Raw genomic sequence first — 25,473 nt, 5'->3', positions numbered from 1 at the left:
AGTGACTGATGCTGTATACTCCTCCAAGTTAACAGAGTCGCCTTCTGTCGCAGCCTCCCTAAATGTTCTGTAATGTGTTCTGTGAACACACCCAATTATATCCTTCAAAACCTTTATTATTAAGATTTAATTAAGCAGTATTTAAACATTTTAGATGAAACTCCAGCTTTCAGCTCTGTGGAGAAAGTTATCTAGCGCTATTTCTGTGTGTGTTGACTAAGGCCGCTAGCTAGCTACCTAGCCAAGTCACACCATGTTCTGAATCACGTCCATTTATTAAAATAATTTAAAAATCTGAAGGAGTTTTGAGGGACAAGTGCGTTTGGGTGTTATAGAGATGAGATTGGTGACAAACAAACGGGATCGTCTGAGCTCGCTAACTTCTATTAACCTTATTACCACAGCCTAAACACACCTTTTATAGAAATTAAACCAATAAAACCAAATAAGTTTTGATGTAAAAGCATTTTTAACCTGTAATCGCATCATATGAGGGAAAAAAAACTTTACAATTTAATTACTTTCAAATGATGTCTATAAATGTATGTTGAGTAAACTTTAGTTCATGTAATTATTAAGTTCAGGACCAAAAACGATGATTTCTAAGTAATATTAGCTAGAAACAGACGCTTTACACGGCTTTAAACTTCAGCACCAGGCCAACTTTTGCTGCTAGTTAGTTAGATGGCCTGAGCTGGTTTGGAGGGTTAACCAGCTTAGATCTCGACCAGAGCTTAATGGACTAGCTGCTCAACCAGCATGACCAGCTTAACTGGTCATATGGGTTGGCTAGCTTGGTCAGGTTGGTCACACTGTGGTCTCAGATTAAATCATACTGGCCAGGCCATTTTTTTTTTTATTGTTAAAGTTATATTTCTATAATTTCTAAATGAGTGTTTTCAAAAATAAAAATATATATTTTCAAACTTTATATTAATGCTATTATAATTGACAGTTTAAATAAGTAATGACTGAAAAGCCTCAGTTCTCATTAAGACAACGTATCTCTTCAGTTGTAGCAGTATGAAGTCCACTAGACACTAGGCACTAGGCTGAAGGGCACTTGGCTAAAAGGCACTAGGCTGAAGGGCACTAGGCATCGTTTTGACGCGCACCGCTGCGTTATCAGGCTTTAGCCAGCAGGTGGCGGAAATGTGCTGTAGGTTCAGCCCTGTCCCAGTGTGCTAGAGCGCCGCCTCTGGTCAAACGCCCTTCTTTATAACGTGTCCAGCGACTGTCAGCCCGTCAGTCAGTCGTTCCAGCCTCACACAGAGCTCGGACCCGCTGTCCATCACCATGAGGGACCTTCACTTCAAGGATAACTTCTGGGTAAGGACTGGACCATTCAGTTGCTCTGTTGGACTCAGCACATGCTGGAGTGAGTAGGGGTATCCTTCTGGCTGCGAGTTAGAGGAACTTCAGGAACCCTTTATTTATTCAATCAAAGTCTTATTGTCATTTTCTGAGCTGTTTATCTTCACTTTCTTCTGCTTTTCTGAAATATACTGCTGTTTCTCATGAGAACTTCCTCACTGCACACCAAAACCATGTTGTGGTCTCTTTCAAAGTCAACTGTTATTTCGAAACTACAGGGAACTGTCCTCTGGGCTCTAGAACAGAGCCTTTAATGGCTTTATGAGTTTTACTGAGAATCCCTATAAAGGGTTTGCAGTGTTTTCAGTGTGCTTACTCATAAGCTGGGTGAAAGTGCTCAGCCCACACTCTCTAACTCAGCTCCTCTCGGCTCAGATCTGGATTATTAACCCTGATAATGTTATTATGGACATTTATCTGAAGTGCGAGGCGAAGGAATTACGCCTGGCTTAGACAGCGAAGGCTTCATTCGCTCTCTAATGTCTTGGAAAGTGCTATTAGTCTGTCTGTACTTTTATTTTGACACATGCCTAATGCTGCCTGTGGCTGGAGGCCTGTGATTATGTGTCTGGCTCTTAGGCATGAATTACAGGACTGGAAGATGCTCCTGTGGATAATGATAGTCAGACCTACAGGCTGGAGTAAGAGAGCTGGGCTGTTTCCGTGTTGCTGTAGTAATGTAACACCTATTGTAATAAGTGGAATAATTATCTATAGGTTATGGTATTATTTATTTATAGTGGATGTTTGATCATTTATATTGTATAAGTTATAGTTTAAAATTTCATTGTAATAAGGGTGATATATGTATCTATAGTTAATATTCTATTGCTGTGCCTGGACTGCTTGTTTTTTATACTGTACCGCCCTTATTGTTGTATTGCATTACTGTGCTGTATTGTTTAAACTGTCTAAATTTGCTCAATCGGGATCAATAATGTCAAATAATCGACCTATCTATCTAATCTTACCACTTAAAGGGCCTTTACCATGCAAAACTGAATATTCCTCATTTTATTTAAATGAGCTTGATGTATTATGTAAACGTCGTCAATTGAGGATTGTTTTTAAACAAGGCCAGCCAATCAAAACATAGCTCATTTACATATATATATATATATATATATATATATATATATATATATATATAAGTCGTAAAGGCAGGAGTTTGATTCTAAAGGATATAAAGAGGTTAGACTGTTTTTGGTGCACAAATGCGTAAGAAAAAACATCTGAAATAATTTAGAGAGAAATCTTGCATATGGGCCCTTTAAAAGCATCCATTCAGCTCAGAGCTGCAAAACATCCTGATCTGAATTTCGCTGTTTATGTGATGTCACAAAAAAAACAATGCATTCACACATATCCAGCCCAAACCCGAACCGCACACACTGAAGTTACTGAATTAGGCTTTAAACCTGGACTGCTTTTTGAATGAGGTGCTGTACAGGTCAGCCAATCAGAACCGGGCTTATTTACATATATATGTTTTGCAAAGTCACAGTGACGAATAAAAATAATGTAAAAATGAATGATGACTGTTTTTAGTTCACAAATCCACACAAGTGTTACAAGTGGTTGACAAATAAAATACAAGGATAATGTTGGGTATTGCTCCTTTAATGATGTGTCAGCATGGCAGTTTGTGCTGATGTGTGGATTTGTAATTAGCTGCTGTGTTTGTAGAAGGAGTTTGAGTCCAAAGTGCACTAATAACATCTTTATTTGGCATAACAGAACAGTGACATTACCAGTGTAGCGGGGTATGAAGCCATCATCCAGCACCTGAACGATGGTAAAAGGACGTGCAAAGAGATCGAAGACTTCATGAAAGCCAGGTGAGCACCAAGGCGATTAAAGGTCAGGTCTGATCAATGGGTGGGACTGAAGGTCAGTCAGACAAGGTTGAGGGCCGTGTTCGGAAGCTGAGCTGTCAAACCAACCATTTTTAGATTTAGGAAAATAAATATTAGTAAAATTCTGGGTGTGGACCCTTTAAAAGTGTCTCCACCTATTCAGTGTACAGCAGTTTGGGGCGTGTTTCGGCCCTTTTAAATAAGGCACAGTGCAGGGCAGTCAATCAGAACTGAGGTCATTTGCATATGTATGTCATAAAGGCACGGTTATGGAAATAGAAGGGAAGAGGAAAGGAAAGGTTTTGAAAAATGAATAATAATAATAATAATATAAGAATAATGTGTTTCAGACGTTTATTCAGGAACTCAAACCCATTGACTTCCATTCTAAGTGAGTCTGGAGTCCGTGGGGTTTCTCTTCTTCTCAGAGAAACATGCTGAAATGATGGGCTTTGCCTTTATGGCTCGTTTGAACGGTACTGACTGCCATGACCTCTGCTCATTTGTGCACCTCAGCACTTTCAGGAAACGCTCCTTCACCAGTCACAGTGGAAGGCTTTTAGGGAAATATAGTCATCTCTGGCTGGTCTTTAAACAGAAGAAAGCGATTTCAGAAGGCCAGTGCTGACACAGGATGTTCTCTTTCTCACCAATTAGATTCTTTGGGTATTGTTTCCGTATTTCAGTAGCACTGCTGACGTGGACGTCCTCTGGTGTTACAACAGACAGCAAAAGCAAACCCGAGCTGTCCTTTAGCTCAGTGTAAAAACAGCAGCACAACTCGATCAGAGCGCTTCCTGAAGGAAACGCAGAGCGGCCGCAAAGCTCAAGTGCTTCCCACTTCCAGAGAAGCCGTCAGGCTGTTTCTATTGGGCAAAACTGCTGTTTTAGAAGTGGATGCAATGATATTTCAGGTGGTTGCTATGATGTTCTAGATGGTTGCTTTGACGGTTGCTATAGTGTTGCTAGGTAGCTGCCGTGATGTTGCTAGGTGTTTGCTATGATATTTCGGGGGGTTGCTACGATGTTCTAGATGGTTGCTTTGACGGTTGCTATAGTGTTGCTAGGTAGCTGCCGTGATGTTGCTAGGTGTTTGCTATGATATTCCGGGGGGTTGCTACGATGTTCTAGATGGTTGCTTTGACAGTTGCTATAGTGTTACTAGGTGGCTGTTGTGATGTTGCTAGGTGGTTGCTATGATATTTCGGGTGATTACAACGATGTTCTAGATGGTTGCTTTGACAGTTACTATAGTGCTGCTAGATGTTTGCTATGATATTTCGGGTGGTTGCTACGATGTTCTAGATGGGTGCTTTGACGGTTGCTATAGTGTTACTAGGTGGTTGCCATGATGTTGCTGTTGCTAGGCTGTTCCAGATGGTTGCTTCGGTAGTTACTATGATTTTGCTAGGTGGTGTTGTAGTATTCCAGGTGGTAGCTAGGTGGTAGCTAGGTTGTTGTAAGGGTGTTCCTGGTGGTTGTTTTGCCGGTTGCGTTGTTATTGCTAAATATCAGGTGGTTTATAGGACATTTTAGATGGTTGCTGTAGTGGTTGCTATGGTGTTGCTATGTGGGTGCAATGGTGTCCGAGCTGACTGAAAGGATGTCGCTAGGTGGTTGCTAGGATGTTCTAGATGGTTTCTTTGGTGGTTTCTATGGTGTTGCTAGTTTGCGTTGCTCCTATGATGCTATGAAATTGCTATGTGGTGGCTATGGTATCCCAGGTGGTTGCTATGCTGTTTCTATGTGATTGCTGTGGTTTTTCAGAAAGTTCCCCGGTGTTGCTTATTATTATTATTATTATTATTAAAAATTCAAAGTGAAGGAAACCCAGCCCCTCCTCTTTACCGCTGTAATACTTGCATAATCCCGCAGAATAAAGCTGCTGCTGCCGGTGGAGAAAGTGAAAGCAGCTGAGCTGTAGCTTTAGGCTGTGTTATGCGGTCGGGGTCAGCAGGGAGATTTCTCCAGTGGAAGTCCGTGAATGAAGCAACACAGCAGTCAGTGGGACGACTCGGCGGTTCTCTGCTGCAGATCTATTATCTAGTGGATCTCAGTTTTCCAGTAAAGCTGCTTTCATGTCTTTTAGATGACTCAGCTCCTTACACTCAGCGCTAATGGCAGGCTGATCACCCAGAAGACTGCTTTACCCCGACAGCTGCTCTGCACTTTCTTAGCCATGAAACTTTACATAATTGGATATCCTTCCTCCCCCCCTATCCTTCCTCACCCCCTACCCCCCCTGTCATTCCTCACCCCCTACCCCCCCTGTCATTCCTCACCCCCTATCCTCTTCAATCCTTCCTCACCCCTATCCTTCTCCTCTTGGCCTTCCTCACCCCCTATCCTCCCCCCTATCCTTCCTCACCCCCTATCCTCCCCCATCCTTCCTCACCCCCTACCCCCCTATCCTTCCTCATCCCTTATCCTCCCCAATCCTTCCTCACCCCTATCCTTCTCCTCCTGGCCTTCCTCACCCCCTATCCTCCCCCATCCTTCCTCACCCCCTATCCTCCTCATCCTGTCCTTCCTCACCCCCTATCTCCCCCCCTATCCTTCCTCACCCCCTATCCTCCCCCAGCCTTCCTCACCCCCTACCCCCCTATCCTTCCTCATCCCCTATCCTCCCCAATCCTTCCTCACCCCTATCCTTCTCCTCCTGGCCTTCCTCACCCCCTATCCTCCCCCATCCTTCCTCACCCTCTATCCTCCTCATCCTGTCCTTCCTCACCCCCTATCCTCCCCCTATCCTTCCTCACCCCCTATCCTCCCCCATCCTTCCTCACCCCCTATCCTCCCCCATCCTTCCTCACCCCCTATCCTCCCCCCTATCCTTCCTCACCCCCTATCCTCCCCATCCTTCCTCACCCCCTATCCTCCTCCCCCCATCTTTCCTCACCCCCTATCCCCCCCTATCTGTCCTTATCCTCCATATTCTTCATCCCCCCATCCTTCCTCACCCCAACCCTTCCTCACCCCTATCCTTCCTCACCCTCCTATCCTTCCTCATCCTCAACCCTTCCTCACCCCTATCCTTCCTCACCCTCCTATCCTTCCTCATCCTCAACCCTTCCTCACCCCTCTATTCTTCCTCACCTACATTAGCCTCTTACGTAGCTTTGTAGCTTTAGTATAAAAATGTTATGTAATTACATGATGCTAATCATTGGGGTTTCTATTAGCTACATTAGCTTTGTAGCACCAGTATGAAATGTAGTTATGTCATTGTGTTAATTGCTACAGTAGCATTGTAGCTAGTTTCTGTTAGCTCCATTAGCCTCGTAGCTCCAGTATGAAACACAGTCCATACGCTCAGCTCCACGTCACACACCTGAGTCAGGCTTTGGTACTCCTTCGTTTACCTGTCTCATACCTGTCTCAGGTGTGGAAGTAAACACAGTGTGGACGGGAAATCTGTGCAGGTTCTCTGTTAACCGTCTTCCGGCTTTCTTGTCTTTCAGAGCTGTGATAGAGGAGAAGTACGCCAAGGAGCTGCTGGGGCTCTCCAAGAAAGTGTGCGGCCACAACGAGATGAAGTAAGCCGACGGTTCCGTCCTAATAAACACTGAGCTTTCCCGCTGCCTCGGCAGTTCTCGGCAGTTCTGCATGTGGGAATGCCAGTTTATGACCCGTTAGTTATACAGTAATCGGGATAACACTCCTGAGTCCGCGCTGACCCTGGATTCGCCCCTTTTTATGCTCTCTGACTCGTGCTCTTACAGAAACTGGTGGAGATGGCTAACTCTAAAGTCTGTCCCACATCAGTGTCGGATCTTTTTATGAGTGTAATTTGATGAACAGTTGGAAGTGTAATTACTTTTAGGGACTTTTAGGGACAATGTTCAAAGCTATATTAGTAGTGTAGGTAGGCCTGTCACGATAGCTACTTCTCAGGGCGATATTAATTGTGATAAACAATAATATTGCAATTTAAAAATAAATATGCCACTGATATAATGATAATAAAATATGTTAATAACAAAATGTTGATGACAGGGTGGGTTCGATACCCGGGCTTGGCAAGCTGCCACTGTTGGGCCCTTGAGCAAGACCCTTTACCCTTTCTGCTCCCCGGGCGCTGGAGTTGTGTGCTCACTACCCCTAGTTCACTAGTGTGTGTGTGTGTGTGTTCACTACCTCAAATGCAGAGGATGTATTTTGCTGTAAAGTTATTAATAATGGGGTCATTTTGGAGCATTTCTATTGGTCCATTCATCATGAAATATAATTATATATATATATATATATCATATATATATAATAATTGTGATAAAATATAATATAATAATATTATATTAAAATATATATTAATATTGTAATTTTAAAAAATGTATGCCACTGATATAATGATAATAAAATAGCAACATAATAAAGTTTCACCCTTTTAAAAAGTTTGAGAAATACTACTAATAATACTATTCAGACACTGAAATAAATAAATAACCTAAATAAACCTGAATATAAAAATTATTACATAAATAAAAAACACTGTTTTTAAATATAGACATCATACCAGTTCACTGGCTCTCCTCCCTACTGAATAAACACAATGGGTGATATCAGGGTCAGCATAAATGATCGAGGCCATGTCCATAAATTGTGCTATACGTCAATTATATAATTATCATCAGAGGCCTCAGAGCAGCTAGAGAAGCTATAATACTGATCAGATCAGCTCAGTTGTTCTGTTTTGACGGAAAACACAAGGAGCTGGTGTCTCCTTGTCCAGTGCGTTTATCCCCAGTCGTCTGGGATTACGGGTTTGTCTGTTATGTAAGTCTCGGGCAGACGGTATAATCACGCCCCCAGCCGGTCCACGCTGCTCCTGTCAGTTGTACAACTCCTCCATTCACTGCGTTTCCGGCGAGAGTGCAAAAATACTCCTGCGGCTTTCACACCTCTGAAAAACATCTTTAACAAGATGTAGTGTGATGATAGACCCTGAACCGTATCTCCAACACCATCCTTTACCACCCCGAGCCATATCTCCAACACCATCCTCTATGTCTTTAACTGGAGAAGATTAAGCAGGTCGGAGTTATGAAGTGTGTATGTTCGTATATATGTGTATGTCTAACAGGGCAGTGGTGCTCAGCGGTTTGAGCTCCGGGCTGTTGATGACAACAGCTGCCTCTGTTGGGCCCTTGAGCAAGGCCCTTTATCCTTTCTGCCCCCCCGGGCACTGGAGGGCTCACTGGCCCTAGTTCACGTGTGTGTGTGTTCATTTGAATTTGGTCCATTCGTTATGAAATTCTGATACTCTATATATATATATATGACAGATTCACATTATGGAGAGTGAATATATATATAATATAATAATATAATATATATAAATTACCATGAATTGCTATTACTAATATTTCTATATCAGCTACAGTGTATTCTATATAGCTGATGTAGTCTCATTCATAAAACTACTGTGTGTATGTAATAGTATCCTACAGTGTACACTAGTGTATATAACCTGTATGCATTTGTAGTATTGAACAAACTGGGGTATTGGGGTTTTACTGAGCAGATTAGCAGCTTGAATTTATAATATTTTTAATATATATGAATTGTTATGTTAAGTTATGGGTCATGGCATATGTTGTATTTCTTTTAAACAGTGTATTGTGTCTGTCATTATCAGTCAGTTCACTGTGTGTGTGTGGGTGGGGTGTGTGCGAAAGCGCTATGAAAGCACTAATGTGGTCTGTGTGTGTTTGAGCTGGTTATTGACAGGCCTTCAGTGTGGTCACATGTCCCACATCACTTTGCGGTTAGGTGTGTTTCATCCTGCTGTAGCTCGGCCTGGTGAAGAGCACTGAGACTACTATGACACTATGGTAGTATTGAGGATGCCCTGCTGGATGCCCTGCTGGATGTCCCCATTGTGATTGAGGCTCGCAGTGTATTGAAACACCCTGGTGAATCAGCGGTGGGTCAGGGGTTCAGACTGACAGAGTTGAAACAAGCTCCACCCACTGGACCCTTGTTTATGCATCATTTGCAAAGGACGAGACCCAGGCCCCGCCCACACGCATTCGGATATGTTAAAAATGGAGGTCGTGTCTGTGTTTCGGCCTCCTGTCCATGAGAAAAACGACGTTTTTGGTCATTGAAAATTGAGCCTTACTTCCTATAGTGAACTACTTAACTGATAAAACTACAGCACCTGCACTCGGACAGCCCCAGGTTTCAGATTTCCGCATATGAATAAATGTTAGTACGGTTGATTATCAGCGGAGTGATACAGTGATACAGGGTTTGTAAAAAAATGATGCTGTTATGGTGAAATATTGCTGAAATGAAGTGGTGCTGGTTTAATTGGAAAAATAAAAGAGGCACCACAAGGACGCCCTTCAGAAGTTGGCAGCTGAAGTCGGTCAGTGCAGCACGAACCGACCGAGCTGTGACGTAAACACCACGTTTCCTACATGGCCGAACAGTTCATCAGCAGTAAAATATCAAATAATATGTACAATTTGTTTATTAATTCTAATATCAACATCATTTTAATATCTACAATCCATTAATTTGCATTTAAAAAGTATATATCAAAAATATATATATTTTAAAAATCCATAAAATTATGTTTTTTTTTACTTTCCACTCAAACCACATGAGCGCAACCAGGTCAGGTGAACGAGTTTGACCTCAGAGAAACTCTCCAGCCATCAAAGTAACAGCACAGACAGAACGCTCCTCAACCAATCAGCTTGGCCGAAACTAGCTGCTGTAGAGTGCTCCTCCATGTTTCGTCCTCTTCCTCTTCCTTTTTCTCTTTATTCATATTTTTCTGCTGGATTGTTCCAACATAACTCGTCCTGCAGGTCACGAGACATCAGCACTGCAGGTCGTACGGCTCTTTGATCTGACGGATGGTTTCCACGTAGCAACAGGTTTTTTTCTGTGCAGATTTTTTCCCCCATAGGAATGAATGGGTGTGGGAGATTCTGGGCCGGTCAGAAGAAATCATGTGATTTGGCTTGCTTGTCGGCTGATGTGTGTTTGTGTGTTTGTGTGTTTCAGCACGCTGAAGAGGTCACTGGATGTTTTCAAACTCCGTAAGTAGAAGCTGTGGTGGAAATTGTGAAACTCCATAAAGTACCAGGATGTTTTCTCGCCTTCCCTTATGGTGAAAGAGTGTGTGTGTGTGTGTGTGTGTGTGTGTGCGTATGAGGCAAAAGTGTGGAATATCAGCTTTGGTTTGGATATTTTAGATTTCCCAGAGCCTCCTTTAATACACAGTCCCTCCATTTCACAGTAGCATTAATTAGATTCACTATATGGACAAAAGTATTGGGACACCTGCTCATTCACTGTTTCGTCGGAAATCAAGGGGATTAAAAGGAGTTTCTCCTGCTTTTGTTGGAGTAACTGTCTCTACTGTCCAGGGAGGAAGAATGCTTTCTACTAATAGAGCATTAGTGAGGTCAGGATGTTGGAGGATGATCACTATCCCACCTCATCATCCCCAACCCCCCCTCCACCAACTCATCACATCCAAAAGTACTGGATGGAGCTCCTCCACCATCATTCAAGAGAACACAGTTCTTCTACTGCTCCCCAGCTCCTCAATGCTGGGGGGCTTTATACCCCTCTAGCCCACGCCTGGCATTAGGCAGCATGGTGCCAATAGGGTCATGTTTATTGATCTGCTCCAGAGAGTCCTATTCTATTGAAGTAGCTGAATGCATTCATTAGAAGGGGTGACCACAAACATTTGTGTGTATAATCCGTAGTAGTGGCTTAGTAACAAATGTATGTGTGTGTGTGTGTGTGTGTGTGTGTGTGTTTTACAGAAACTGAACAGGTGAGTCTGTCTCACCTGCACCTGGCCCAGACCATGAGGGACGAGGCAAAGAAGTTGGAGGAGTTCAGAGAGAAGCAGAAAGAAGTCAGAAAGAGGGTAAAGCACTGCCAGAGAGGCCCAGAGACCCTTCAGGGTCTAAGCCCATTCCTCCTCCACTAAACTGTACTGTGGGCTCACAGGCAGGGTTCTCCTGGCATCCACCAAACCCATCAGATTCCTCCATCAGACTGCCAGATGGAGAATACATTTACACCCCTCCGGTCAACACTCGGCATCCTGCCCAGTGAACCCATTTCACAAAGCTCCTGATGCTCAGTTCGGGTGCTGGTGTTGCTCCAAAGGCAATCTGGAACTCTTGATGTAGCTAGAGACTCGTTAAGCTGCGAGTGGTCCAGCTCTGTGCAATAGGGGGAGTCATTGATGGGGGAGGCGGGGCAGCGTGGTTGTCTGGGGCAGCTCTAGCCGGACAGAGTTTTCACTTGACTTTTAACTGACTGCAATGGTGGCATCTCTTAAAGTTACTGAGCTTTTTTCTTTTTATACGACTTGTCTTGTCTGTAAGTGTAAGAGCAAGTGTTTGTCTGCGGAACTCAAAACTGATGAGAGGTGGCTAAATACTTTTGGCCATTTGAAATTATACAGAATGTTCAACGAGATTGAACACATTAGAGGACCTAGTAGAGGTACTTATTTGGATCTTATGCAGGTGTGTGTTTTGCAGGTAGAGCAGCAGATGGACGCACTGCACAAACAGAAGGGAGCGCAGTATAAGAAAACCATGGAGGTAAATATTCATTTAAAGCTTTTAAACGGTCGTTCGTTGTGAACCAGCAGATAAAAGATTAAGAGAGTCCAATAAGGGCAGAAAAGAAGAAGAATGGAGGAATTTTTGGGTTGTAGTGTTGGGACATCACTCAGTCAGAGTCTATATTCAGCACTTCCACTTTCAGCTTTTCACACCACACATCATTTCCTATAAGAGAGATTCAACCCAGTCTGTAAGTATTTAGACAGTGAGACAGCTTGTCTGTCTGTCTATCTATCTATCTATCTGTCTGTCTGTCTGTCTGTCTGTTTTTTTTTCTGTCTATCTATCTATCTATCTATCTGTCTGTCTATCTCTATGTCTATATATATATGTCTGTCTGTCTGTTTATCTATCTATCTATCTATCTATCTATATATATATATATATATATATATATATATATATATATATATATCTGTCTGTCTGTCTGTCTGTCTATCTATCTATCTATCTATCTATCTGTCTGTCTGCTTATCTGTCTATCTATCTAAGTATCTGTCTATCTGACTATCTGTCTGTCTGTCTATCTATGCAGCAACATCATAGTAATCACCTTGCAACAGTACAGCATCCACCCACCAACCACTTAGTAACGCTATAGCAACCATCTAGAGTAAAGTCAGTTCATTATTGCTGTGTAGATTCATACTGGATTAAAATCAGTCCACAGTTATTATTGCCCTAAAAATGCCATAAGATAGTTTGTGTTTACTATGGGACTAATGTTTTTCTATTAGCTGTATATCTAGACTCTGACCAGCCCAAACCACCAGTACACATCAGCAGCCACCCTGGTGACACTGACCTGTTGCTTGACATGGATACTTACTTTTAGGACATGAAAGTGAAGTATTCGTATAGAGAAACAGCGGAACAGCCAACTGTCCGTTTACTTACGGTGCGGTGACTGTATATAAAAAAGGCTCATATATAGTTGCATTTAAAGGAAGGTGTTAGATACACAGTAAGTACTGTAAGCTGAGCCGTGTGTGACGGTTACTCTACCCTCTGCTCTGTAAACGCAGTGGAACAGCAGTTAGAGGAAGTGATTATCTGTAACTGATTTACACAGCAGCGAGAAGGGAAGTGTCCGATCTGCTCGTTCACAGTGGACAAACCGTCTGATCAGACAGGGCTGGCACAGAGAGCTGCTGTAATGTGATTTTCAAAGGGTTCAAGATGGATAGAAGATACACACAGTTCCAGATCACACACACACACACACACACACACACACACACACACACACATGTCCAGTATGTGTTCCTAAACAGCTGGTGGGAAGGTGGGAGGAGCTTTAAGGGACACCCATTCACCTTAATAGTAAACTATGGGGCAGCGCTCAGTGTCTTTGTCCCAGTACACACATTATTACAGCAGTGTGTAGTGGTGTGTGTTTTGTGGGGGTGTGTAAGCCACAGTGCTACTTTACCCAGGGCGTAGTTTGGAGAGTCTGCGGCTGATCAGTTAATATTTGCATGTAAAGATTTCCTCTTCTGCTTATCTCCGAGTGTCTCTGAGAGACTCTGCTCCCCGTAGCTATCAGCTACGCTAAGGCAGCTAGTAGCTAAACGTTCTGATTAGCCTTATTAGCATTTTATCCCCAAAACACAAACGGCAACAAAACACAAAACAACTGTAGATTCATACTGGATTAAAATCAGTTCATCATTACTGTGTAGATTCATACTGGATCACTCTGTAGTTATTATTGTACAGATTCATACTGGATCACTCTGTAGTTATTATTGTACAGATTCATACTGGATCACTCTGTAGTTATTATTGTATTATTGTACAGATTCATACTGGATCACTCTGTAGTCATTACTGTACAGATTCATACTGGATCACTCTGTAGTTATTATGGGCAGATTCATACTGGATCACTCTGTAGTTATTATTGTACAGATTCATACTGGATCACTCTGTAGTTATTATTGTATTATTGTACAGATTCATACTGGATCACTCTGTAGTTATTATGGGCAGATTCATACTGGATCACTCTGTAGTCATTACTGTACAGATTCATACTGGATCACTCTGTAGTTATTATTGTACAGATTCATACTGGATCACTCTGTAGTTATTATTGTATTATTGTACAGATTCATACTGGATCACTCTGTAGTCATTACTGTACAGATTCATACTGGATCACTCTGTAGTTATTATGGGCAGATTCATACTGGATCACTCTGTAGTTATTATTGTACAGATTCATACTGGATCACTCTGTAGTTATTATTGTACAGATTCATACTGGATCACTCTGTAGTTATTATGGGCAGATTCATACTGGATCACTCTGTAGTCATTACTGTACAGATTCATACTGGATCACTCTGTAGTTATTATTGTACAGATTCATACTGGATCACTCTGTAGTTATTATTGTATTATTGTACAGATTCATACTGGATCACTCTGTAGTCATTACTGTACAGATTCATACTGGATCACTCTGTAGTTATTATGGGCAGATTCATACTGGATTAACCTGCACTGCTTCCCTTTGTGTTCTCAGACTAAGAAGACGTATGAGCAGAAGTGTCGTGATAAAGAAGAAGCAGAGCAGGCCATGAACAGGAGCGCCACCACCAGCAACACCAAACAGCAGGAGAAGGTGAGGCTGGTGGGGGTGGGAGGAGGACTGGGTACAGCTGGTTGTAGCTCCATCTGAACTGAGCGTGAAGGACTTTCTGCTGAAGCCTCGGCCTTAGCGTTACCAGCTCACAGGAAATGACACAAACACCTAACGTCCCAATCTTAGACTAACAGCTTCACACCAGGGGAGACTCCATCTACACTTACATGCAGTGACACCACCCAGACCTCTCTCTCTCTCTCTCTCTCTCTCTCTCTCTCTCTCTTGCTCTCTCTCTCGCTCTCTCTCTCTTGCTCTCTCTCTCTCTCTCTCTCGCTCTCTCTCTCTCTCACTCTCTCTCTCTTGCTCTCTCTCTCTCTCTCTGTCTTTTGCTCTGTTGCCTCGCTCTCTCTCTCTCTCGCTCTCTCTCTCGCTCTCTCTCTCTCTGTCTTTTGCTCTGTTGCCTCGCTCGCTCTCTCTCTCTCTCTCTCTCTCTCTTTTGCTCTGTTGCCTCTCTCTCTCGCTCTCTCTGTCTTTACTCTGTTGCCTCGCTCTCTCTCTCTCTCTCTCTCTCTCTCTCTCTCTCTCTATCTCTCTCTCTTTGTTGCCTCTCTCTCTCTCTCTCTCTCGCTCTCTCTCTCTGTCTCTCTCGCTCTCTCTCTCTTTCTCTCTCTCTCTCTCTCTCTCTCTCTCCCTCTCTCTCTCTCTCAAATGCAAATTAGTGGCTTTACTGGAAAATCTCAGTCATAGTGAGGTAGTACTGAACTAACTAATAATCAAATAAAAAATGAAATATGATAATATTCATATTAATAATAATAGTAATAATAATTAATAAATAATTAATAATTAATAAATACATAAATAATGAATAATAGATCATATATAGTTGCTGTTTTACAAAAAAAAAAAAGATTTGATCATTTTGGAGCGTTTCTATTGGAGATACCAGGTTTTCGCCTCACAGCAGCCATATATACAGTTTCTTACATACCCAGAAAGCTTTGACAGGTGGGCGTTAAGGGTGTAGTTTTATAGGAGTGGGTGAGGTAGAAGAGGGGTATGATGGGGTGGGTGGAGTGCAGGTGTTGCTCACCGCTCCTCAGGTGGTGGCATGTTGGCAGTGAGAGACGCTGTTCTGCCGTCGCCAAGCAAAATGACTCGTTTTCCAGGCTGGTTGGAATTTTAGGATTTGGGTGGATGTTCCTCAGTGTTCTGGGCTTGACCTCACCGCACACTTTCCTGCCTCTCTCCTCCAGCTCTTTGGGAAGGCGCAGCAGGCGAAGCAGGCGGCGGAGGAAGCAGGTGAGGAAGGCTTTCACAAAAGCACAAGGGGAAGTCAGTCGGTCCTCCCCTCCGACTGTGGGCTCATTGATTTCCCCACGGCGAGGAGACATCACTGATACACTCGACCTTCAGCGGCTTCTCAAACGCCATGTAGTAAAATACACCAATATTTAATCAATAATCCAACTGATGATTAACAGTAATGGTGGTACATGCAGCAGGATCTGATTGGCTGTAAAATACTTGGTAATTTAAGCTAAAAGGTGATCTGTGATGTTACTGGGCCAACAGACCGGCTGTACAACCAGAACGTGTGTGTGCTGGGGAAGACTCGAGAGGAGTGGCTGAACGAGCATGTTAAAGCCTGTGAGGTGAGAAACACACACTCCTAAAACACAGATAGATAGATACACTATACTGACAAAAGTATTGGGACGCCTGCTCATTCACTGTCTCCTCCTCAAAATCAAGTGTATTAAAATAGCTGATCCTGCTTTTGTGGGAGTAACTGTCTCTACTGTCCAGGGAGGAAGGCTTTCTGCTAGATTTTGGAGGAGCATGCTGTGAGGATTTGATTGATTGCACTCAGCGACAAGAGCATTAGTGAGGTCAGCTCCCCTACTCCTCAACTCATCCCATTCAAAAGTACTGGATGGAGCTCCACCACCACCATCATTCCAGAGAACACAGCTCTTCCACTGCTCCTCAGCTCCTCAATGCTGGGGGGTGGGGGGTGGGGGGGGGGTTGTAATATCCCTCTTTATACCCCTCTACCCCTCACACCTGGCATTAGGCATGGTGCCACTGGTTTATTGGTCAGATTAAATTTAGATTCAAATGGATGGTTGGGTGGATGGATGGATAGCCGGACAGACAGGTAAACATACAGGCAGACAGACGGAGAAAAACCTACTTATTAATATATGAAATGGCTGCTTCCAGAACCAGCTCATACCTTTAATACAGCCATGAAGGACAGAATGCCTTCCACTAGATTAGTAACTAACGCTGGATCCTGTTGAAGCATGTCGGTTCTGGAAGGCCAGAGCACTAACACACCTCTCTGAGGGCGGGACAGTGAGGTGCTGACGTGAGTCAGGTTCAGTGTTAGAGCAGAGAAAACGTCACAGAGCTCAGAAAGCACTGCTCATCATGTGAGTCAGGGTCACATGAGGGTTATATGAGGTGGAAATGGTGCCACGGAATACAAACCATAACCAGTATATCTCTCTGTGGGTAAAACCTGTGTGTATATACTTCATATTGTACATATAAACATATATATATATATATATATATATATATATATATGTATATATATATATATATGTATATATATATATATGTTTATAACACTGCACTGGCCCCCCTCTGTAATACGATTAACCTTGTAAGTCGCTCTGGATAAGAGCGTCTGCTAAATGCCATAAATGTATATTAATATATATATATATATACAGTCATGCCCGAAAGTATTCATACCCCTGGCAAAGTTTGACTTAAATTTACTTTTATTTAACCAGAAGTTATATTTTTGCCTTGAAACGACACAGGCATCTCCCAGGAGATAACACGATGATGTACAAGAGGCATCATTGTGGGAAAAAGTATTTCTCAGCTTTTATACACATTTGAACAAAAAGTGGCATGTCCAAAATTATTCATACCCTTTGAATACTGTCACAGTATATGGGAAAATCCAAAGTTCTATACCATTCCAAATAGTCCAAGCTGTTTTAAAGCATCCTAATTACCCTGATTCATTGGGAACAGCTGTTTTAATCAACTCAACAGGAGAAAAACAGCAGCTCTCTGCAGTTGGTTTGTGGACAGTCATGGATAAGACAAAGGAGCTCACTAAGGACCTGCGGCTGTGCATTGTGGCCGCTCACAAGTCAGGAAAGGGCTATAAAGCCATATCAAAACGTTTTCAAGTTCCAGTGGCTACAGTGCAAAGTATTATAAAAAAATACAAGAAGTTCCGCACTGTGGAAAATCTCAGAAGATGTGGTCGGAAGCCAAAAGTGACACCTGTGCTGGCCAGGAGAATAGTGAGAGAGGTGAAGAAAAATCCAAGGATCACCACCAAGGCCATCCTGGTGAATCTGGACTCTGCTGGTGGCGACATCTCAAGGCAGACAGTTCAACGGACACTGCACACTGCTGGGTTCCACGGACGCAGGCCAAGGAGGACACCACTTCTCCAGAAAAGGCACACAAAAGCCCGCTTGACCTTTGCAAATGCTCATCTGGACAAAGAAGAAGACTTCTGGTGTTCTGTTTTATGGTCAGATGAAACAAAAATTGAATTGTTTGGCCACAATGATGTGTGCACCATTTGGCGTAAAAAAGGAGAAGCCTTCAACCCTAAGAACACCATCCCCACTGTCAAACATGGTGGTGGGAACCTAATGTTTTGGGGGTGTTTTTCAGCCAATGGACCAGGGAACTTGATCGCAGTAAATGGCACCATGAAAAAAGAGCAATACATCAAGATTCTCAACAACAACATCAGGCAGTCTGCAGAACTTGGCCTTGGGAACCGGTGGACATTTCAGCACGACAACGACCCAAAACACACAGCCAAAGTGGTGAAGAAATGGTTAGCAGACAAAAACATTAATGTTTTGCAGTGGCCCAGCCAGAGTCCTGACTTGAATCCAATTGAGAATCTGTGGAGGGAGCTAAAGATCAGGGTGATGGCAAGGAGACCCTCGAACCTCAAAGAGTTGGAGCTCATCACTAAAAATGAATGGGCAAAAATACCAGTGGAGACATGCAAAAAGCTGGTCAGCAATTACAGGAAGCGTTTGATTGCTATAATAGCCAATAAAGGCTTTTCTATTAATTATTGAGAAGGGTATGAATAATTTTGGACATGCCACTTTTTGTTCAAATGTGTATAAAAGCTGAGAAATATTTTTTCCCACAATGATGCCTCTTGTACATCATCGTGTTATCTCCTGGGAGATGCCTGTGTCATTTCCAGGCAAAAATATAATTTCTGGTTAAATAAAAGTAAATTTAAGTCAAACTTTGACAGGGGTATGAATACTTTCGGGCATGACTGTATATATATATATATATATATACATATATACTTATTACACTTAAATATAATACATTTATGAAAAAAAAACATTTGTATAGGTATGTAATGGTAAATCATTCATGTGTCAGCATTAATTGTAGAAGTAATGTTGCATTACACCATCAATAACTAATATTTATTACGTGTCAATATTATAATATAATAAAGAGCATAAACATACACTGTAGTGTAATTATTGATTCTGAGATCAAATCCAATTATATTCCTGATATTTTATGTCTTAAAACCTCCAAAATCACAGCCGCTACAGTCTGTAGCTCTTCCTAATTTTATAGAATAAGCCTCGCACCCGCCCCCGCCCCCACACCCACTGCGCTCTGATAGGCTACTCCTGGATGCGCGGTGTTGATGATTGACAGTTGAACATGGAAGCAAAACTGATTCACTTATATATTAACTTTATATTTCTCAGTGTGGAGTTAAGGTACCACACTTCACACTCCGCTAAAACCCTGGATCTCTGTCTGAAGCTAATGTATATGTGTGTGTGTGTGTGTGTGTGTGTGTTGCTGTGCATGTGGCCAGCTGTTTGAGAAACAGGAAGTGGAGCGGATCAATACTTTGAGGAATGTGGTGTGGACTCACCTGAACCACCTGTCACAGCAGTGTGTCACCAGCGACGAGGTGACCATATATGTTTATATTTATACAAAAATAAATATACACTGTGTATATGTACAAGTAATGTTGCATTAAGCTATCAATAAATATTACTATAGTTATTAAGTGTCAATATTATAATATAATAAGAAGTGTAAAGATACACTTCAGTGTAATTATTGATTCTGAGACCAAATACAATTATATTCCTGATATTTTATGTCTTAAAACCCCCAATATATATATACATTTTTTTTATTTTGGAGCATTTCTATTGGTCCATTTATCATGAAATACTGATACAGTATAAAGTACAACTGCCAGATTCACGTTTTGGAGAAAAGAGTATGTACTGTATGTATATCGGCACTTTTACATAAAAACCTTGTATCTCGATTTTGGCTGTTGTTCTTTATAGTGTATGAGAATTTCACGATGCTCCAAAATGACTTGAAAAAGTCTTCCATTGAAAGTCAGGACGATTTTTTTCCTCCTCGTGTAAAGCTGCCGTTTTGGAGATTTGGAGATACGTGGTTGAGGCAGATAACTTGACAAGGAAAGCTGTAAATAGACGACTACAGGTTATTGCCTATACCTGAACTGCTTTTATATATATATATATATATATATATATATATATATATAGATATATATATATATATATATATATATATATATATATATATATATATACTGTTTTGAATATTTTTGTCAAAATTATGACATTCTGGAGAGTATAGTTATATATATATATATATATATATATTATATTGTTATATTTTGGGCATTTATGACATTCTGGGCAGTTCTTGGTTTACCCACAATATGAAAAACATCTAAACATGCTAATATGTTTGAGTATACAATCCTATTAGTTGTTAGCTATATTAGCTACACCTCGTAGCTCCAGCGCTAAGGCTAACAGTAGGAGTACGCTCTTAAAAATGAAGGTGCTACAAAGGGTTCTCTGAGTGATGCCATGGAATAACCCCTTTTGTGAAAGAGCTTTGGGTTGGAAGAATTTACTTCAAATTGGTAAATGATCGTTACAGTGGATTATTTATCACTCTTACAAAAATGCTTCATGGAAGCAACAGCGGTTCTTCTACTGCGTCATCCAAAGAACCCTGAGTAGCACCTTCATTTGTAAGAGTGTAAGGCCTTGACCTTTTCACCCAGCTCTGGCTTTAAGGTTCTGTCCACTTTGTCCAGCGTAGACTACAACGCCCTCTGTTCTGCAGTGTTCCCGTGTTGGTCCACTGTTCCACCAGTAATGTCCATTTGCTGCTGGGAGTTCAGATGGTCCTCTGACGGTCACTGAGAGAGCGGGTATTTTTAGGCCGTGCCGGTCGCAGTAGACTTCCTTTTACAGGCTTGTTGGATAAATGTTGGATAAATACGGCGCTGGGCTTCCTGCCAGAGAGCATTCCTGTAAAACACAAAATATGTAGCATTGGCATAGATTGGTTCAGTGTGTGTGTGTGTGTGTGTGTGTGTGTTTTGGCTGTAGCTCTATGAGGAAGTGAGAAAGTCTCTGGAGCAGTGTGACATTCAGGAGGACTTAGAGCACTTCATTAACTTGAGGAGAACCGGAGACAAACCTCCAGGTGATGCTCACACTGAATCCCTCAGCATAAGTTCGAGAACTCCTCCTTCAAGCCCCGCCCACCCCTCGTTAATAATGACTCCTCCTCTGATTGGTCCGCAGCTCCTGTACCGTATGAGAACTTCTATAGCAACCAGAGAGCAGCGCCGACCAGACAGCCGCCGTCCATCTCCAGGTCAGCGCCGTTAAACTGCAGGCATGATTAACGTGTCGCCCACTTTCCGAAAGTGTCACCTGTTTAACAGCAGAGACGCTGAGCAGCTCCTGCAGCTACAGTTCACTCAGTAACTACAGTACTGTACAGTACTGTACTCCAGCCTTAAACTACCCTTTTACACTTTATTTCTGGGAAATGTTTGACCAATTTAGGACATATTCTGGTTATTTGTATTAATTGTGGTAATATTATACTTATTTTCTGCATATTTTTAACGTATTTTGTTGAAATTAGGTCATAGTCTGGCTAATCGTATCTGTTGTGTTGAAATATATAATATGATATATAATATTTTCAATATTTTGACCTATTGTGTCAGAATTATGACATTCTGGACAGTATGGCTAATATTGTTGAATTTAGGACATATTCTGCCTATTCAAATCTGTTATTATTTGTTAATTATATTATGGATTATAAATAATATAGTTTTACATGATATCTATTCTGTAGTTATATTTTGGATATTTCGAACAATTGCATTGGATAGTATGACTAATATTGTCCAAGTTAGGACATATTCTGGCTATTTGTATCAATTGTGAAAAAATGTTACCTATTATTTTGCTTATTTTGACCTGTTTTATTGAAATTAGGACATATTCTGGCTATCATTTGTGTTAAGTTATATTTAGAATATTTTGACCTATTTTGTCAGAATTATGACATTCTGGATAGTATGACTAATACTAATATTGTTATTCATATCTGTTGTGTTGAAATTATATTATGGATTGTATACAATATAGTTATATATGATATATATTATATAGGTACTTTTTGAATAATTTGATCTATTTTGTCAAAATGATGACATTCTGGATAGTATGACTAATATTGTTGAATTTTAAACATATTCTGCATATTCAAATCTGTTGTGTTGAAATTCTATTATGGGTTATATGTACAATATAGTTATATGTGATATATATGATATAGTTATATTTTATATATCTTGACCTCAAATTATATTTAGGACATATTCTGGCTATATGTATCTGCTGTTATTATGGATCATATACAATATAGTTATATATAATATATATAATATTATGTATCTATCTCTCTCTCTCTCTATATATATATATATATATATATATTATAGTTACATTTCAGATGTTTTGACCTATTTTCTTAAAATTATGACTAATTATCTGGATATTATTGCCTCTATTTAAACCTCTGACTTATATTTCTGATATTTTCACTTACTTTGTTTAAATACCAAAATTACTTAATAATTAAATTTAATCATTATTTCCCAATTTCCCCAGAGGGCTTCAGGGTGCTCTGCACACCTCTTACAGTGATGACACACAGTGTTTCGTGTACTTGTGACAGTTCTGACAGTTTCTACCTCGTCCCGACACTTTTACAGAGCTACGCCCATGTGTTAAACTGCTGTTTTACACTTGTGTTTTTTTCTCTCCGTCTCTGTTCTCCTCTCTTACAGGCGAGGGCCGGTGCCTCCCCCAACAAATACTGAAAGTATGACCCCGAACCTTCTCATGATGTTTCTCCACATAGTGGACGGGTTTAATTAGTGGGTTGAGTTGATCCTGTTCTTCTGTCCTTTCTCTTTTAGGTGACGTGACGTATTCAACTATAGATAACACAGGATACAGTCTAATCAGATACTAACTCACGGCTGACCGAGGTAGGGGTCACTCAGCGCCGCACGTTTCTGAATGTTATTAGTGTTTATTCTAATATCAGTGTTTTACTGAGCAGATAAACACTTATTTACTCATTTTCCCAGGTAATGCACACTTTGTATATAAAGCCAGTGTTATATAATAGTAATAGCGGTGAAATTTGTATATATTCTCTGTTATTAATAACAATAGTTTAATATTTGATTATTAATTTTTTCATTATTAAGTTACACTATAGCTCACAGCCAATACCAAACCATTACACATTTTTTAGGCTGCACCCATTGCTGACACAGATGTGCAAATGCACACACACACACAGCTTGTCTAGCCCGTGTAGAGACGTATTGCCAATAGAATAGGACTCTCTATAGCAGATGTTAATAAGGTTGTATTTACACTATAGCTCACAGCCAATACCAAACCAACAATTAATCAAAATTAATAATCCAAATAATAACGCTAATATTAATAAGTGGTTGATTAAATGTTCCTCTGTTGCAGGTGCCCTGCTTCATTCTGGACACCGCAGGAGGTTTTGACCAGTGTTGACGGACTGTCCCACCCTGTGGAACCAACTTGTTAGCCAGAGACCTTTCTTAATCTTCCTAAGTTAATTTTAACACTGTTCTCTCAGAACACACAAAAAAGTAGCCAACACTGGAACCAGCCCGTCGTGGACCGATCCGAACCGAGAAGGGTACAGAGCGAACGCACGTTGACGTTCACTACACGGCTGTTTTATAGGCGTATACAAAAGTTTGGGCACCCCTGATCCAATGACACGTCTGTCTGATTTTCCAGGTTAAAATTACTTGGTTAGTTACCACATCGTCCCCTGAGACACACTTACACTTCTGCATATTTCACAGCTCTGTTTATTTCAGAGCCGGCCCAAGGCATACTCGAATTGCGCGGCCTCCTAGAGCCCCAACGCCACATGGGGGCCCCCAAGAGCACCAAGATATTATGATAAAAATATATATATATATAAAAATTTGAATAATAAAACACAGATAAAAGTGATGTTTTTATATTCATAGTCGGCTCACCAATACTAGGTTAATCGGCTCCTCCTGCCACTGTCAGCGTATTGCGCAATATCTCTCTCCCTATGAAATGATAAAGGTGCAGGTATTTGTCACTGTACAGCAAAATGTGTCCTCCGCATTTAACCCATCTGTGGTAGTGAACACTCACACACACACACACTAGTAAACTAGGGGCAGTGAGTACACACACACCCAGAGCGGTGGGCAGCCAACTCCAGCACCCGGGGAGCAGAGAGGGTAAAGGGCCTTTGCCCAAGGGCCCAACAGTGGCAGCTTGCCAAGCCCTAAATCGAACCCACAACCCTGTTATCAATAGCCTGGCATTCTAACCACTGAGCCACCACTGATGAAGCATCTAGGGCTGAGGTGATGGTGTAGGGGGGCCCAGAAACAAAAATCTGCTTAGGGCCCCATAAAGGCTTGGCCCAACCAACCAAGGCTTGGTTTATTTACTGGATTTACCATATCGAGCAAAAGCACGATATCCTGGTAACATGTTCACATATTTGCAGTTTGATAATCAATAAAACGCCAAATCTGACCCCACACTTTTGCGTCCGGTGGTAAAACAGCCTCTGTGTCAGTTCTGTTTTTTATTAATGCTGTTTTTATGCAAGGATATGTCGGGTCGTTGCAGGTCGTTAACTGTTAATGAACCCTGGAGTTGCTTTATGAGAAGAAATGTCATTTATTTATGGTGTTAAAGCACCAATCAGGAATCGTGTTAAATAAAGTAAGTGGAGCGAGGAGGTCAGCTTCCTGGTTGGAGCTTTAAATGTTGCCGTTAGCTTGTTGTGCAGAAATGATTGCCTTAATAAATCTGGATATTCTCTGATTATTAAGAGCTCTTTCTTCATGGCAGGTCTCAGACCTAAGCCGTTAAGGGCCCGAGGGCTCTGTTCAGTCCAGTGTTTTAATACAGGGGAGTTTAAATAAGGACAGAATGGGCCGGATTCATAAAGCTGGGCGGTACCGACACTCAGTATAGAAGTCTTGTGTTTCTCAGGGTTAGGGTTAGGGTCAGGGTCATTACACCTGACCTCAGCAGCCAATCAGATTTGTCATGTTAATGAGCTAATGCATGTTATTGCTCAATGTTCTGCTTGTTTGGGGGGGTGAAACTTTCAGAACCAATTAGAGTTAACGATTCTAATAAAATGGCAAAATTGGTCAACAACTGAGACACCAAATAAACAACAATTAAAACAAATAATATCAATAAGGCAGTCTCAGTCTACACTATATGTCCAAATGTTTGTGGACACCCCTTCTAATGAATGCACTCATTGCTGGCACAGACGTGTAAATACACACACACAGCTTGTCTAGTTCCTATAGTGAAGAAGTACTGCCAATAGAACCGGACTCTCTGACCCTATTGGCTCCATGCTGCCTAATAATGCCAGGCGTGGGCTAGAGGGGTATAAAGCCCCCCAGCATTGAGGAGCTGTGGAGCAGTGGAAGAACTGTGTTCTCTAGAATGATGGTGGTGGAGCTCCATCCAGTACTTTTAGG

The 25,473-nt window shown here is 41.5% G+C and overlaps 1 protein-coding gene across 1 annotated transcript; it reads left to right on the top strand.

The window, feature by feature from the left end:
• The first annotated feature begins 1,257 nt into the window (after window positions 1-1,257).
• On the top strand, window positions 1,258-24,796 carry pstpip2 (proline-serine-threonine phosphatase interacting protein 2). The gene is made up of 15 exons (XM_072659277.1): window positions 1,258-1,329; window positions 3,112-3,212; window positions 6,692-6,766; window positions 10,248-10,282; window positions 11,021-11,127; window positions 11,753-11,815; window positions 14,370-14,468; window positions 15,689-15,734; window positions 16,008-16,087; window positions 19,354-19,452; window positions 20,939-21,035; window positions 21,137-21,209; window positions 22,705-22,739; window positions 22,837-22,908; window positions 23,411-24,796. The coding sequence occupies exons 1-14, from the start codon at window positions 1,297-1,299 to the stop codon at window positions 22,890-22,892; spliced, it is 999 nt and encodes a 332-aa protein (XP_072515378.1). The 5' UTR covers window positions 1,258-1,296; the 3' UTR covers window positions 22,893-22,908; window positions 23,411-24,796.
• The last annotated feature ends 677 nt before the right edge of the window (window positions 24,797-25,473 follow it).

Source organism: Salminus brasiliensis, chromosome 16 (genome assembly GCF_030463535.1).
Source record: "Salminus brasiliensis chromosome 16, fSalBra1.hap2, whole genome shotgun sequence".
Taxonomy (NCBI): domain Eukaryota; kingdom Metazoa; phylum Chordata; class Actinopteri; order Characiformes; family Bryconidae; genus Salminus; species Salminus brasiliensis.
The sequence above is the reverse complement of the archived record's forward strand: the minus strand, read 5'-3'. Positions and strand labels throughout refer to the sequence as shown.